Source organism: Falco punctatus, assembly GCF_963210335.1.
Source record: "Falco punctatus genome assembly, chromosome: 1".
Classification (NCBI taxonomy): domain Eukaryota; kingdom Metazoa; phylum Chordata; class Aves; order Falconiformes; family Falconidae; genus Falco; species Falco punctatus.
Genome location: NC_137580.1, coordinates 14,278,009 through 14,295,553, shown reverse-complemented (window position 1 = coordinate 14,295,553; position 17,545 = coordinate 14,278,009). Strand labels below are relative to the sequence as shown.

At 39.8% G+C, this 17,545-nt stretch overlaps 1 protein-coding gene across 5 annotated transcripts in view; it reads left to right on the top strand.

Annotated features, from left to right (window-relative positions):
- SLC10A7 (solute carrier family 10 member 7) overlaps positions 1-17,249 on the top strand; it is a 155,013-nt gene extending 137,764 nt beyond the window's left edge. For 4 of the 5 annotated variants that reach the window (XM_080373752.1, XM_080373749.1, XM_080373747.1 and 1 more), the window contains 2 exons: positions 10,124-10,269; positions 13,533-17,249. In XM_080373752.1, the coding sequence (XP_080229878.1) occupies positions 10,124-10,269; positions 13,533-13,577 (191 nt within the window). In that variant the 3' untranslated portion in view covers positions 13,578-17,249. Of the gene's footprint in view, positions 1-10,123; positions 10,270-13,532 lie in introns of those variants that run through there. The other variant, XR_013925739.1, reaches the window with a different exon arrangement.
- Positions 17,250-17,545: the final 296 nt, after the last annotated feature.

The window sequence follows — 17,545 nt, the reverse complement described above, 5'->3', positions numbered from 1 at the left end:
AAGTACCTGATTCTCCCTTGGTTTTCTAATCACAGATTCGCAGTATAGCATGTTCAATCTATTGCAATTTACTCAATCTTGACCTCTCTGTGATTCCAGAAGGGGGAATACTAGAGTAAATTAGGGAAACTCCTTTCCTTTTGGACCTGAAACGTATGTTTCTTTGATTAGGCTTAGAATGTGGCAAGAAATTCTGTACTGGCTCCCAAGGCTTCCTTTTCATCTGTATAGGTTTTTTATTAATATTTAGAAAGTTTGCCTCCAGCAGTACTAAAATGTGCATCAGAGGACAACAGTTGTTTACTGTGTTTGAACTGAAGAATCTCACCCAGGAGATCTCATTCACTTGAAGTTTACATCTCTCAATCTTGACTTGCAGAAAGAGATCGATGAATAACAATTGTCATTTCAGAGTTGCACCTCTCCAATTATTTATTTGGTTGTGTGTCTTCCCAGATGTACACGTAATTGGATCAGACACTAAAAACCAGATTGCCAGTTTTAATGACAGCAAGCTCATACCTCTTTATAATAATAATAAAAAAAATAAACACACATATTCATCTGTGAAATGATAATGACAGAAGAGCTCTCCCTCCCCACCAAAAACAGTTAAAGTTAATTTACCTACTTTAAGAAACTACATTATATTCAGCAGACAGCTGACAGGTTACCCTTGGGAAGATCCACGTTTGGACATGACTCAAGATTTATTTTTTTTTACCTCAAGCTGGCAGAGGCTACAAGTGTCACCCATACTAAAGCTGGCAAGTATTGAAGATGATGCTGAGTCTCCCTGAGAGAGTTGCATCTACATTTGCAGCTCTCAGTGCACCTTCTGGCAGCCAGTCTGAGCTGCTGACTCCAGACACTTCTAAAACAGTGGGTGCAAAGATGTGAAAAATCAACAGCAGCAGCAAAATTTAGAAATCTCCTATTACACGATAGTCTTGGGAATCTGGACGCAGGATCCTCCTCTAAAAGCTGCCATGACCACAGCAAGCACATAACCCTAGTCCACAGAATTTCAGAAATAGTATCCCTCAGTATTTCTAGGTAGTGAGCTGTTTTCTCAAAATGCCTTCCCGAATGACTGGAGCATTAAGGCTTTTCTGGCCTCGTATCTTCCTTTCTTGGGCACAGAAATCAAATGAAGAGAGAATTAAAGGAAAAATTAAGCTAGTATTCCTAACTTTTTTCTTTATGAAAAGAAGTGTTTTCTTGTTTTACCATTTATAATGGATTTGTGTATCAAATTTTTCTTTGCATCAAGGTTTCAGAAGGAAAAAAACCTTTTAAAAAATCTAATTAAAAGGTAGTATGAAACAGTTCGGAGCATAACCCTTTCCTGCTTGGGCTTGCAAATACAGTTAGAACAACTATAACACATGTTTGTAATGGCTTTTTTAATATGTGTAAATAAAATCCACATAATCAAAAGTTTAATGCTAAGAAATCTTAGCCTCAGCTTTGTGTGGAAAGGGCAGTAATGTTCAAGGAAATAATCAAATAAACCAAATCGCAGCTTTGTGTTTTTAGAACATTTGTCAATCTCTTTGTCCAGAATTCCTTTCATTAGTAGGTCTAATCTGTTAAATATTCAAAAAGTGTTGGCTACAAGAATTATGAAGAAGGGAAGGAAGTGTTTATATCTCATTGGTTTAAATGTCATAGCTTAGATATTGCCAGTGAATTATAAGGAAGAATTTATCCTGTGCCTTGAGTAAGTTACGTGTATGAAGAGTGAACTGATACCCAAGCAATTAAAAAAAAAACAGCACTGAAGTGTGAGGAAAAGTTTACAACATTGCTGTGCCCACGTTGTGGTGCCAAATTAAGGATAGGTCACCTTTAAAATATGACTTATGGTGGTTCAATTAATTCTTTAATTCCCTGTTAACTAATTGCTACTACCATATTGTCAGACAGGTGGAGGTGTTTTGGAGTCTAAAGCACTAGTCTTCAGTTGTTGGTGTTAAATGTTTCATTGTTAGCATCTGGTAAGATTGCCTGTGTTGTTCGTTAAACATCACTTCTAATCTGAATGCACACGTTGAAAACCCAGAAATAGACAAAACTGTACTTTCTTTCTCTTCCTCCCAGCTTTTACATTTTTATTTACTTAAAACTTATGAAGCAAAAAATCAAAAAAAAGTATCAAGATGTGCTGTTTCTTAGTAACTGTATTTACATTGCACTTAAATTACTGCTTCTCTGAGCAGTATAGTGAGCCAGCTATCTGAAGAACAAGAATTAATGAAAGCATTCAAAGCATATTAAGTTTTCTTCTTTTTTAGTTCTTGTTATAGCAAAAGAAATACTTTATTTCTCATTCATTTCTCTTCTTCCTTCTCCTTCTTTACTTAACTATTAGACCATCCAATCTCTTACAAAGTGGTGTGGGTCTCAGTGAAATTCTTGCATCCTAGCATAACTATATGGCCCATATGTGACCACACTGCTCTGATTCAGTACAGAGCCTTCCCAATAATTCTAGGCCACCCAAAGAGGTAAGTCATGTAATGTAATGCAAGGGCTTGTTGAATATTCGGGTAAATAATCGTTCTTTCCCAAGGAGAGGGACGAAGGTGAAAATGCTTTTGAAGATGAGGGTCCACGCAGACCTCCAGACTGAGCTAGGATAGCTCTCCATCTTGCAGTTTTCCTCTGCAGCTCTTCCAAACTCCCTTCATGTCTCACCCATCCCTTATAAAACCTCCCTGTCAAATGTTTGGTTTTATCACTTTGTGAACCTGGTTTTTGCTTTCCATTACATTATCGCTGACCTGAAATATGAAAACATACTGAAAGAATCGTCTTTTTTCCCTGAAAATATTTTAAGCCCAAGTCTTCATACAGCATGTATGTGGGCAAAAAGGCAGGGGAAATGTAGTCTCAACTGCTACAAACGTTGTAGATCCTTCCCAGTCAGGGAGGGAGTGTCCTGTCACCTGGAGGCAGTTGTGGTTGTGCATCGTGATGGATGATCTCTTTATACCTTCAGGAAAATCAGATTTCCATGGTAACACTAGGCTTTGACACCAAGGTGTGATTGAACCATAAGTGCCACAAACCATTTTACTGCTGTAAACCATTGCCTAGCCACTGCGAGTGGACTCCTGACATTATTTACTTCTGGACAAGACAGTAGCAAAGGTTGTCTGTTACTTTGCTCAGCCTTGATTCCTTTGCAGAGTACAAAATTACTGTAAGGTTTAGAATAACTTGGTTAGGGCTAAGAGCAAAAGAAATCTCAGAGTTACAGCTGGAGCGGGCCTTGGAAAGGGCTACCAGTTTCTTCCCTGAGGAATTTTTCACCTGAGGAAGAGCTTGGCTGCCTGTTTAAGGCTCAGCTTCAGGTAACATTTGCCTTCCAATGTGGTGTGATTTCATATTATGTTAGAAGGTACTTTCTTCAGCTGAAATGGGAATACTCAGAGGCGAGCAAGTATTTGTATTGTTGTGGGTTGTCAGCTATCATTTAGCTATTCCCATAACTGAAACAAACTGGTCCGGAGGGAAAAGCATTTAACCTGAGTTCAGTGCATACTTTGGAGAGGGCATGGATATAGGAAAAAGAATCCTTAGGCACTTGATTTCTCAAAAGCATCTTCTCCTGTCATGATCTCTAACAGAGTCTGGACAAGGGCAAGAAATGCCTTCTATACCTGGCTAGCTTTCCCTGAGGATAGGCAGAGTATGTAAGCTTCTGTCTCCTCAAAACTAACCGTGGCAATACGACTTGCCTGGGAAGAAAAGGGAAGATTAGCAGCATCTTGCCATTCTGGTAGCTATCTGCATGAACAACTTTTTTCTAATCCTCTAAACTGGATTTTGCCTAGATCTTGCCACCCTTTCCCACTATGCGGTCAGTGTGCTGTATGCGATACTATTGTGAAACTTGGCAGTAAAATTTCAGGTGCTCAGTTGGCACTGTCTTTGCAGCAATGAACTCGGACACCTTCCGCTCTGGCAGCTTAGGAGGGGTTTAATGCAGTATATGCCCCTCTTTACAGGCCTTTTCTCAGCTGAAAAGAAGAAATAGCTATTTGACCTACTAATGTTCCCTTCACATCAACCCCTGAGAGGATCCTTCAGAGAGAGAGTAGCATGGAGAGTGTCAGAGAAGCTACCGTCATACATTTCATTCATTTTGTATATTACACTTGAAGATTATGGCAACGGAGAGTTCTGAAATGCATAGATGAGTAGAAGGGAGAACTGAAAATCCAGAGGTTAAGGCTTTTCTTCAGAGTGTTTCCTCTGCCTCTTTACGAGGGTTGTTTGGCATTCTGATGCCTGAACGCCTGGTCCTTGCATAGCCCCAGTGATGACCTCTTTGTTTTGCCCCAAACCTCTTTTTCTAAGAAATGCTGCAGCGTTTTGTGATTTGGAATGTGTATCAGTAATGTAAGCAATAAAGTTTTAGGATAAATTGTTTGTTGTGAAGACATTCAAGGGGAAAAACCTATACAGTGGAGTATGTAAGCAGAGCATCTAGCAGTAATTCTGCTTTGGGTGTGAGAGATAATGGCCTACGTTTTGGTGGTAATAAAAATGTTCTATTAAGTTCTCTGAACCCATTGCAATGTGATAGAAAACAGCAAATGATGAAACAGTGCTTTAAGGGGAGCTTACACATTCAGCAAGCATAAAATAAACATATTAAAACAGAAAAAAACCCCTGATTTCCAGTACTTCTGTTTTATCACTTCCATCGTGGGTATAGGATAAAAGAAAACTCTTACTTGCTTGTTAGAAGAAGAAAGCTCCTACTTGAAGTTCTTACTTGGCAGATGTCAGTTGAAAGCCCTGCTATGGAATATGCTGCAATGTCAAACTCTGTTGGGTAATTTTAGACAAATGTGTCATGTGTGACATGGAAATATGGCATGCTGTACATTAGTGATTTCCCAAGTGTTTGGATCAGGTAGTAATGTGCTGAGAAAGTGCTCTTTATCTCTCCACACTGTGTACTTGTATAGCAGTGGGGAAAGGCTTTTGGTAGAAATTACTTTAGTCAGAAAAAGAATCCATTTACAATATGTGCCTTCTAACATCTTTGAGACAATGCATTGTATTAAAGAGGCATTTTTTGATTAATGTTTTATAAACATTTTTCAGCATGACAGCTTAAAGTCCCTGTAAAATTGTAAATGCGTGCATAGTGCTCACTTCCATAAAGTCAAATGCCATCTCATAAAGTCTAGTTGGATCCTGTCAGTGACAGTGACACAGAATCAGTACCTTGGAGCATTAAAATTAATTTGCTTCATTTATATTACTGCAGTGATAGCTAGATGAAAAGAGTCCTATATTTAAATTCTCTTAAAAATACCTTCAAATCTTTTAGGATTTTTTATTATTATTATTTTACAGTTAACTAAATGTAGTGAAGCACAGCATAATATTTTCATGGGCCTTTTACGAAGGTGACTACGAAGTGTGAAAGTAGCAAAGGGGAAAAGGGAGGATGTGGGAGGTTATGCTGGGTGCAGAGCTGGAGGAATGATAGGGAGCTTTCAGTCGTGCAGGCTACTAGAGAAACAGTGGCCTTTGACTGGGGCCGATAAACCACAGCCTTGGAGCCAAACTGGAATGCCCTGGAGCAATGGAGAGCAAACAGGGCTTCCCTATACCAGACCGGTGAGAGCAGCCCTCTCACTCCTCCTTGCCGTTGTTGAAGGTCACGGATAAACAGCTTTTGCCTTGCTGGCTTTTCCTCAGGTTTGCAAAGTTCTTGGGTGAAATGGGCAGAGTGAGGACACAAACAGGGAGAAAAATGAAATGTGCTCCATGTCACAGGCCTAACTCTTCTCTCGGTTGCAGTGGGACTGTGATTTTAGGGGAAGAACCCAAAATTTACACTGCTACAAGTGAGCAGAATGAAAGGTCTTGGGAAGCAAACCCAGGCAGGCTAGAAGCATGGGAGTGGAGAAGAGGAGGAAGAAAGAAAGGGAGAGAATACAAACAGAAAAAAGAAAAAGAGCCTCTGAATACCAGAGCCAAAGAGCAAGGAGGAAGATGGGAACACGGGGGAGTGCTGGTAGGAGAAACATAGCCAAACAAAGGAGAAGAGGGAAGTTCAGGGTAAAAAGCTGGGAACACCAATGATCCTGTTTGTAAGGGCCATCTGTGAGATGATCTCAGTGCTTCCTCTCTTCTGAGACACGACACTAGTCCTGCTCAGGTGAGGTGCTGTTTTCTCACCCAGCTGGGTATCACATTTTCTTTGGAGGTGGATGGGATACAACCCTGACTTGTATTTGGTCAGCTTTGATCCAGGAGTTGGACACACATTCGTGCAATAAATCCCATTTAAAGGATTTTGGCAACTCAACAGTTTGTTACACCCCTGCTTTGAGCAAAGCTGCACAAGTTGGCAAGAAACCACAGAGGAGCACTTCGCCATTCAGTTCTCATGGTAGATAGTGAGTGAGGATCTTTGGCAGAGGAGTTGAACCAAGCTGCTGGAAGCCTGTAACTGCATAAACCACAGCAACACAAATAGGTGTTTGTGGTATGAACCTTCAGATCATGACAGCAGTCTTAAAACTTAAAGACTGTCTATAAACTGATAATGCCAATGTTCCTCCTCCAGTGTCAATCAAGATGAAGACCCATAGAAGTCAGTCCAATTACCCTGAAATGCAGATAAGCCTGATTAATGGCTCTGTGAAAAGGAAACGAAAAATCCTTACAGGCATTATTCTTCACACGTCTGAATGCAGCCTTAATGCTCCAGATGGCAAATAAGTACCCTAGTAATATTAAGGCATGGGAGGAGGGAGGAGCTGCTGTGTACTTTCAGGACACTTAAGACTAAGGTGGTGGTCTGGGTTTTAATATATGTGATTTGGTCCTGTGCAAAACTTTATTTATCTTAGACTTGGTGTAGCTGTCATACTCCATTAGCACTGGAAGCAATATGCTATAAAAGATGAGGAAAAGAGGAGTAGACAGCCCAAAATAAGGATAACCATATCGGTTTTGTTTAGCACCTTCATTCCTTGCTATCTATCTGAAAGATTTAAACTCATCTCACTCACACTTCCGTAGGTTTGTTACAGCCACACCTGTTCACGTCACTACTGTAGCAGTCAGTGTCTGTGTTTCTGTTACAGCTTCTCTTAGTGCTGGGTCATGATCTCATCTTGAAAATGCATTATGGGCTCAGATTGAGCGTACAGCATCAGCCCAGGCGTCACAATGTCACTTTTCTTCCTTTGGCTGGGATTTGGTTTTCATTTTGGTCGTCCTGTCCCCCTGTGTGCCCCCTCCCAGTGTTTTTTATACATTATATATATTTAAAGAAAAAAGTACAGTGATTTTTTTTTTTTAAGAGAGGGAAAAGTAACTGTTAAAATACATTTTTCCTAATTAGGAATTTGCATGAGTTTTATGCATTTGGAAAACATTAGCAGTCATACTGATGCCTGCAGTTACAATGTATTGCTACAAAAAAGTTCTGACAACATTTTAAAAAAAAATATTTCTGTTTAGCTTTGTGGTAATATTTCTGATGCAAGCATTTGTGACTGTAGTTTCTGGGTCCCTTGTCATGAAGTATTTTCTGAGAGAGTTGCATACTGGCAAAGTTGGACTTACAAAAATCAGAAAGTGCATAAGAAGCCAACAGGGCTTTTTCTTTCCATTGAAATAATGCTTACCTGCAAAAATGATTATTATTTCTTCTTTTCACCAGTTAGGTTTTCCTGGTAAATAACAGGAACTTTAATTGCACATTAGTAGCTTACAGGAACCTATTGTTGTGACATGTATTTAAACAAGCTGTGAATTAAGAACCTCTTTCCACCCAGTGATCTAATTATATTGTCACACTAATTACAGTATTTTGTATTTGTATTTGACAACAATAATTTTCTTTTCCTAGTTTACTGAAATAGCTTTCCTCTAGAGAATTTATCTTTTAGACTGGAATTTCTCATCTTGTCTTTCAGAAAATGTACAGTAATTTAAAGTGTGTCTCCGTCACTTTGGGTCCATTCTGTTCACATCTCTGCCCTTAGTTTTCTGTGTGATCCTAGGCTAGTCATTTTAGTGTTCTCTGATTCTCTGTAGGAGTCCTGTTCGGCTTACTTAAGTGTTTTTGGATCTGTGGGTGAAATTGCACTACCAAAACACCAGGTACTGTCTTACAAACATAAATACAGCATGTTCATAGCTTGGGACTCTATTTTTCTGTGGTTAGAGAACAGGAAAGGACCCACAAGGGTCAATTCCAAACTTGGAAATGGGCAATAAAACCTTTTATCTGTTTACAAAAGCAGTATGATGGACATCTGAAGTAAATTACACTCCTTAATATCATGTGGATGTCCATTTAATTTCTATCCCAATACTAACTAACCCCAAGCCCCAGAAACTAGTGTTAATAATAAGCAGCCCTACTGTGTGATAAGTCCATGATGTTGTTTTGAAGTTAATTATAATACTGAAATTAAGCACTCAAGCCTTTATTTATTTGATTTAATCTTTCCCTGGAAATGTCCGCTAAGTAAAGGCTACTGGTATGGGGACAGCATTGTTAGTGGTGTAATGTGATGAAGCCAATGAAAATAATTACAAGAAACGGTGCTGTGGAAACATCATGAAGATTCCGGCAAGCCCAGACATGTGTCGGCAATAGTGGGGCACTGGTGGAATGGTAATATTCAAGAAATAAGCTGCTTCCTCACATAGGGAGAAGGCAGCTTTCGTTAAGGGAAACCTGAAATGGTGTTGAGAATGGGAATTTGTCCGGGACACAGAGAAGCATTTATGTAAACGCGGCGACTTTGGCTGATCTGAAACATCTTCTGATGGGGGAACGGAGGGCTCGTAGCACTACGCTCAGCTTTTTGTCATTGCTAAGAAAGGAGACAGACAGATGAGCTCTCTGAAAACCGTGTGTAGTCTGCTTCGCTGCAAGGTTGATGCTGGTGGAAGATTCATAGAATGACATTTAAGATGAGGGAAAAAATAAGGTATGTTCTCAGGGGGGCTCCTGAGGGATCACAGCTGCTCTTGTTGGTGACTGTGCAAATGTCTGGTCAAGTGAGACAGAGATGGTTGCAAGTTTTGCCCACACTTATGCTTTGTGGAGCACAGTAGCAAAGATTTAAGCAGGTAATTTTGAACAATATGTTCAAAGTAAACATAATCAGTTTAATTACTGCAAAACTAGATCAAATTTAATTTTACGTATCACATCGTCAAGTGGGAAAATTGTGCATGGAGGTATCTAATGGAATTAGCACTGCTGAGTGCAAATTCGAGCTCTTAGGAAAAATGGCCCATCTTTAGCTCTTAACAGTCACTTCTTCCAGCATCTGACAAATTCTGTACTCAGCTGCTCCCCAACTCTTCATAGATGTGACCACTTCATATTGCTCACTTGGTTCACGAAACCTTTTCTCTCATGCTGTATGTAGCTCTTCTGAAACATACAGATAGAGTAGAGAGTTTTGTTCTCTAACACGTGAGCACTCATCTGTAGGGCACCTGAGTCTGCCTTGACTGCATGAATCGAAGCAGGGAGGGCTGTCATTTGGGTACTCACCAGCTGGCAGGGGCTATGCCAGGGAAACGCAACCCTCCTGCAGCGGTGAAGGGACTCAAGAAAGGTTGCAAGCAGGAGTCAGGCAGGTTGGATGGAGGGCGATCATGAAAACACAAACCAGAGCACAGGGAGAGAGAGGAAGAAGTAAATAAGCAGCACAGAGTGATGCTCAGCAACCCAACAGGCATGCGATAGCAGAACGTATTTTATATCAAATCTTCAGCAGGAGTTTGACAGCTAATAGAATAATTATAAAAGATCTTTTATGGCATTCCCCTATTCCTTCCTTTCTGCCACAGAACCTTCTCTGCCGTTTATTTTTTTTGTTCATGTTCTTGCTGATTTGTTTGGGTTGTTTTTTTTATACAAAACTTCTGAGTCCTCATTTTGTTTCTTTTGAGTTCATTTGGGGTTTTTTTGTTTTGTTTGGGTTTGTTTGTTTGTTTGGGTTTTGTTTGGTTTTTTGTGTGTGTGTGTGAAATGTCAGTGCCATATAAAATGCTTTGCTCTTATCTGGAGCTTAAAGTCTGAGGTGAGTGTCTGCTGTTTTTCTGCCTACAGGGATTCCAATGCTGAAGATAGTATTTATGGGTTATGAGCACCTATCCTTAATTTCCGTCCCCTTACTCATCTATCATCCTGCTCAGATTCTTCTTGGCAGTCTGTTGGTACCAACAATAAAATCTTGGATGGTTTCTAGGCAAAAGGTAAGAATCGCTGGTGTTGATTTATAATGGCTGGTGTGCTATGAGTTAAAAAAAATACCTAAACACGTCTTAAACTCCTTAGGTTCCTTCTTGAGGATTCCATGGTAGGATTTTTCTGTTCCTTTTCTCCCTCTATGGCAGTGATAGTCACAGTAGTGTCAAATTAAAAATGCAGAACTTTATCCCCCTTGGTTCTGAAAAGGTTCAAATCTTGAAGTCAGACCTCTACAGTTAGTTCAGATTATGAATTCATTCAAATTACGAATTCAGATTATGCCCAATAAGAATGTCTCTGTCTTTAGCTAATAACCACAGCTTTGGATCTCCCTTTTGGAGAAGTAACAAAGATCTGTCCACTGGTGTGGGTGCTGGGGAAATTGGGTAAAATGAGGGCACTTCCTGAATTGAATGGAAGCAGGATGTAAAGTTTTTTAATTATTTTTTTTCTACTTGGGTCACCCTGTACAACAGTAAGAAGTCTTAGAAGTCTGATGCATCACATTTCATGCCACAGTTATGGCATGGGATAGTTTGTTAGGATTATTGACTATAACTAGAGGTTTTTGCATCGACATCCCTGATTCAAATTATGCCTATTGCAATACAAATTGAAGCTACTGACATCTGACATGAAATAATTGCAATGGTTTTGGTCAGGTTCTCAGAACAGTAGTAACCACCTCGCAGAAAGCTAGTCCATGCAACTAATTTTAATGCTATCTTTAATTTTCTGAGATAATAAGGATCAAGAAGCTGATGCTTTGTCTTTGACAGCCATTTTAGATGAAGGTTGGGAAGCTGTGGGAAGCCCAGTGCCACCAGTACCTTGTATTCTCCACTTCTCAGTGGAGAAAAATTTTTTTTATAACTTTCGTATTTAGAATTTTCAGCAAAACCCAACAGACTTCCATTTTAGTAGCTTCACCAAAGTCACCTTGTTAACTTGAATGCTAAAATCCCCCACATTTGTGATTTTTATGTGGCTCCACTTTTGCTTACCTGAATGGCACAAAGCAGGAAAATTCTCAATGTTCAGGAACTGTGTCCACAAATCAGACCTTACTAAGACGCATGTATTGTAGTATCTGAAAATAGAAATTGAGAATCATGTGTCGTTTCTCTTATGAGTCCAAGAGTCTTTTTTTTAAATGAGAAATTATCAGGAGACATTACAGCTTGTGTAAAGAAAATTCCATTGCTATTCCTGCAGAAAGATAGCCTAAAGTTGACACTGCTGGTGAACGATCCCTGCAATGCTGGCTTCTCTTCATCATCTAACTGCTCTCTGCTGCCACAAGACCAGGAGTGGGGCTGGAGCTCATCCAGACCTCCCTGATCCTCAGGGGTGATAATGGCCTTTAGGGGCTGCTGTCAGTCACTGCAAGTTAACACTGCCTTTAAACAGGGCATCAGAAAAGTCAGCCAGTACTGGAGAGACTTACAGTTCACCAGCACTAGTTTCTTATTCATTAAGCATCAAATAAACCTCCTGTGCTAATCAGACTGTAATGCTGCTGTAGAGCCACTTTGGGGGATTGTTGTTCTGTTGCAGCAGTTTCTTCAGTTGGTCTTCTGTATTATTTACAAATGTTATTTTAATTACTCTTTGAAAAAAATCAATGAGGTTGGGTCTGGTACAGTTGCAATAAGTATAATAGAAGTGAATGTTGTGACTGGATAATGGTCTCCTGCTTTGAAAATAAACATGTCATCATCACCCTTGATGTTTATTTTCTATAAACACCTTGGCTTCATTTTGGCATCTCTCTTGCAGGGGGAGACGGTTATCCAGTCACAGTACTCATCTGCAGTGACATTCTTACTTAATTATGATAGTACATGTGATCTGGTTGTATGAAATTGAATTTAAATATTTAGAGATTCATCTACACTAAGGTATTTCTAGTTTGTAAATATGGCAGCAGAATCTGCCAGACTACAAAGTTAAAAAACTGTTTCCCCAAACAAAATGTGAAATGATGTCTCTCTCCAAAGTCTCTTGCTGAATAATAACCAAAAGACTAATCTCAAATGGCTAGATTTAACAATAGTTAAATGCTGGTGTTTCTGAAAGCTGGTGTTTCTGAGGGGAATATAGCCTATTTATTTTTAAAGGTTTGGATTTTTTTAAGGGTTTACATTTGTGCTAGAGCGTTTTTCAAGCAGTGCTTACAAGCTTTAAATGTACAATATTAAAGGTTAATATCTACAATAAGAAGACCCATCAGACATCTCTCAGACTGAAAATCACTTGTTTAGCCAGCCCTCCAGAAACGATAAGTCTCTTACTCGACTTGCAACTGCCAGTCTGCCCGGGCACTTCACCCAAAAGGCTAAGGGAAGCAGAGGTTCCAAATTTCAGGATTTTCCCTCTCACTCAGGCTGATGCGTCCCGCACAAGAAAGCGCTGAGCTTTTTTGTTGCAGAGCACACCAGCAACAGGCATCCTCACAGTGACCACGCCGTGTCACACAGGAGCAGCTGAAAACCTGAGACCTTTTAAGCCTGCTGCGTTTGCCTCCCAGGTTAGAGGGGCTGCTTCCAGCCAAGCCAGAAGCACGGTCGCCTGCCATTTGAGGTGAACTGTCACACACTGAATAAATAGCTCAGCTACCATAGCTGGCCCACCCTGTGGGGAACGCAGAGCCATCAGGTAAAGGCAAGTGGTTTCCCTCAGTTAAGAGTAGACTAGAGCTACAAAGACATCAAGTGTCCGCTGGCATAAGACCACCTCTGGGCTGATGGACTTTGGTTTCTTTTTACCTTTTCTCGGAAGGGTATAGACATCAGGGGTGCCCGACATCCACCCCTGCGGCAGTGACTATACTCTGAGCAGCCTTCGAGCCATATGGAAGGAGGCCAGGGAACACAAAGGTGTTGGCAGAAATGTTCTTCACAGTCTTTCCCTACGTGAGTCAGAAGCTCTCATATCTGTGCCACAAGTGGTTTGAGTGGGGTTCAAATAGTCGCTTTCTAAAAGACATCTGAGACCCACCTCCGCTTCCTTTACTGGCACTGTGGCCATATTCCTTGTGGTTCCGCTGTGAAGACTGTCTGTAGCTGGGGAGGTTGTGATGGGCTATCAGAGAGAAAAACATCATCACAGATCCCAGAGCGGCCTGTCAGCTGCATGCTGGCTCCTCACTCAGCCTCCCAGAAGTCACACAGCATTCTCTTGCCCCTTATAAATTAAAATCTTGTCTTGTTCTGTTGGTTGTCTTTGGAGAATATAAAAAAGTGACTGTTTTGTTTCCTCTTCACAGGCACTGAAGTTAACCAGGCAGCCCAAAGCACCTGTGAAGGTATAATTACGGAGATGGCCGTCACAGTGAATGTATATATGTACTATACTGTACACACAGACAATTGAGACAACTGGGTATTTGTGAATGTTGCTTCAGTGCATATTTTATTTTTATATATATATATATTAAAAAGATACCTGTTAAGTGCCTTACAGATGCATTTTTGGCAAAAGCATTGTTTCCAGAAGCTACTTTGTTGGTTACTGCAAGAGGTTGTACAGTATTTTGGAGTCCTTTAGGTTTTATTTTTCTAATGGAGTGAATGGTCATGACTAACAGCTGTTTCTTCCATTGCCCCTGCTTTGAAGCCAGGGTGCACCAGCTGTAAGACTCTGTTTTAAACTAGCCAAAATGACCAGAAGCTTATCCCACTGCTGGCTTACCCTGGGGAAGAGCTTTCTGAAGGTTTTTTTTCCAAGATTGACTTGAATTTTTGTGTGACTCTGTTACGCTCCCTAGTCATATGACTGTGACATGCCTTTTTCTTCTGAGTTTGTGTATACTCAGCATGGGGCCATCCATTGGATAGAAGCTGAGAAGCATGAATTATTTGCATTTGTTGACACAGTTGTCTAGACATTCCTTCAAAGTTAATGGTTTCTCAAGAAAATTCTTTCAATTCCATTGTATGATATTGTGCCATTGTATATCTTAAATGCCTCATAAGCTTCTTCAAAGAAATGGTCTGGTGCTTGGGTTATGAGTGAAGTATTTGTGTTTGCAGCTAGGAGATCTTTTATAATTTACCCCTGAAGAACACAAATTCTTGTTTTTCTTTTTTCTTTTCCTTCCCCTGATGCAATGCATGGAGATCCACAGTGACAGAATTTAGGATGCTAATATTCAGCAGAGCCTTTATTGTAGTAAGCCAAGCTATGTTTTCTATATTGTTGCATTGTTAATGAATAATAGCTTGTGAGGACAAGAAAGTTGACAATATTTTTTTTTCCAATTAAAAGGATTCTTATAGCAACAGCAACGCTGTCTTAGCTGATTTGACAATCAGTCACAACTTTTTTAAAAATAAAATGTTACTCTTTTTAATAAACTTACATGAAAAAGAATACAAGATACTATTTCTAAGAGAAAGGAATACAAGCATATACTTAAACATAGTCAGCACTGCATCTTGTCCAGGAGACTAAGATGCCAGAAGTGTACTCTAGTCCAGACTCTGAAGTGTGCCCATCCGCAAAAACTATGCTGGCAATTGTGCATTAAAACATTAAAAGGAATGAAAGAAACAAGTCAAAGTGGGATCAATATAAATGCAGAAGTTTCATGTGTGGCACGGTTAGCATTGCAGTTAATGGTGCAACTGGGTGCAAACACCTAGGAGCAGATCTTTAGCAGATGTAAATTATCATACCTCTGATAAGACTACAGCCATTTACACAAGCTAAAGATCTTTTGTATGACAGTAGGCATGTGAAATTCATATCCTTTTGCCTTCGTGAAATAATCTGTGTTTGGTTTACCTAGTCTGTTATTCCTAGTCCATTACTCCTGTGAACAACAGGAAAGTAATCTGGTACCAATCATCAGTGCTTTACCTGATGGCCAGTCAGTGCAAGACTGCTCTGTTGTCACCCGTGAGAAAAACAACTGGGAGCTGACAGCATCACTTTGTTCAGCATTGTCATCACCAATAAAATGACCATGTAACAAAGGTACGCTGAGGTGGCAACATGCTGGATTCTTGTGTTCCCTGGCAGGGGATCAGGCTGTGCACACTGAGCAGGTGGCGGGGCTGAGGGACCCGTGTCCCCTAGGGTTGCGCTCTGCTCTCACCAGCCAGTGATGCCAAAGGGCAGTGGGCAGCGAGCTCACGCTTTTGATGAGCACACCCGGAGGTAGCACAGTCACATCCACCAGCAGGCCAACCTGTCAGGTAATTGAAGAGAACAGCGTGCGTGTTCTTGGACCAAATTCAAGGTTCCCCTTCTTTAAGCCTGCTAGCCAGTAACATGAGGAAAAAAATCCTTTGGGCTTAAAAACCCTCCTTGCAACGGAGAGTTCAGACACAGGACAGTGTGGTTTTGTTTTGCTTCCATAAACCTGAACTTCCAGAGTATGTAAGGACTTAATCCCAACCCCCACTGAAACTGATGACTCTTTCTGTGGGTTTTGAATGGCAAAGCAACAGGCCCAGAAAGAGTGCTTGCTTCTTTTAAGGATATAGGAAGACTTCAGGCATACAGTAACGTACTGTGGTTGTGTCAATGCTAAGTAGTCAGAACACTGCAAGTACCCTTACTGAGCTACCTCTGCGTACTGAACCTCCAACTTTCAGTGCATCCAACAACTTGCTTAGATCCACTGAACACATCCTTTTTTCTTCATTGTTTTTCTGTGTTACAGAATATTTCAAACTGGTTTACGATGGAGTTTTGTTAGAGCCTTTACAAAGTCCTTGTTAATTGTTTGGGGCAGCCTAAATGCTGTGTATGAGTGTTGGAGGTGTTAATGTAAAGGGAATATAAAGCAAAACTGAAATACATATTTTAAATCCGTACTTCATTATGCATATCAATTCTGTTATGTTTAAAGACTGTTAAGATGTTTGTTTTATGACTTGTTATTATGCCTACTTGTTATTATGTCTTTAATAAACAGAATGCTTTTGAATTTAATTTTGTTAGTAGGAAAACAAAATTACTTAACCTGTAAGTCAACTTTTACCTCTGTTACCTGTGTTTTGTTCTTTTGTGGGTAAGCTTTTAAACTGTTTGCTTGTTCTTAAAAAAAAAACAATCTGTGAACTGTACTGAAATATTTTATGAACTAAATTTGGGGAAAGAAAATCCTCAGGATACTGCAAATTATCACTGACTGAAAATTAATTAATTGAACTCCACCAGTTTTTCAGTAGAGGGTTAGAACAGTTCTGAATCTTTTCAACTTCTTGGCTTTAAATCTGAGAGATATCTGCTACTGAACATAATCAGGCAAAACTGATGGTAAATGAGAACTTTGCCTATATTAAAACATAAGGATTTTCTTGATCATCAACACTTCTTACCTTCTGTGTATCTGTACTCCCATCTAATGATAGCAGAGGAAAAAATGCCTGAACAATAAAAGAGCACTTCAGAGGTCACAGGGAATCCTAGCACTTTGTGTTGGGTTACTCAAACATTTTATTTCCCTTTTTTGTGCACTAAATTGAGAAGCTTTTGATGACCTCAGTAATAGGTCCAAGATAAATCACTTTTTATGTAGTTAAAATCAAAACTGTGGTTGTGTTTTTTCTTATAAATCCTTTAGTTAATGCAAATAGGTTATATGACAGAAAAGGCAATCTCAGCAGATGCTGCACAGTTGTGCTTGTTCGCAGAGCGAAAGGAGAGTGATCCAGCAGCTTGGTTTTACAGAAGTAGTCCCCTACGTTATTCTGGCAGTCAGGGAGAGAGGAGCCATTAGTTTTATTTGTGTATGGTTTTCTGTGGAAATATCTTGACAGCAGGAGGTTAGAAGGCAAGATGAAATATTGTCTGTCTGCAACCACATTTATTTATTTGCAAGTGCATATGTGTATAAGAGATGAGCGGTTATATATGTAGAAATCATTAGAAAGGACCAAGTCCCTGGTATACATTTTTTTTGCAAGACTGCATATGGAGAAAGAGCTACTTTTTTGATGTTACTCTGACATTAAAAATGAAATTTCAGACATTGAATTGTTTTGTGTTGAATCATAATCTCATACAGAACCTTTACAGCAGACAATCGCAGCATTGTATTTGTAAACTGTAGACTATTTTGCACTTAAATAGATGTTGATGCATTTGGGAATTACAACACAGTAAAGGGCTAAATCATAGTTTCTCCAAGTTGTTATAATCCAAATGCATTTATATTACTATTATTATAAAGTGCCAGAAACACATACAGTCCCTCACAAACACGTTAAATAGACAAGAGACTAAATTCTGCCCTTGGTTACACTTGCACATCTCCAGTGAAAGGGT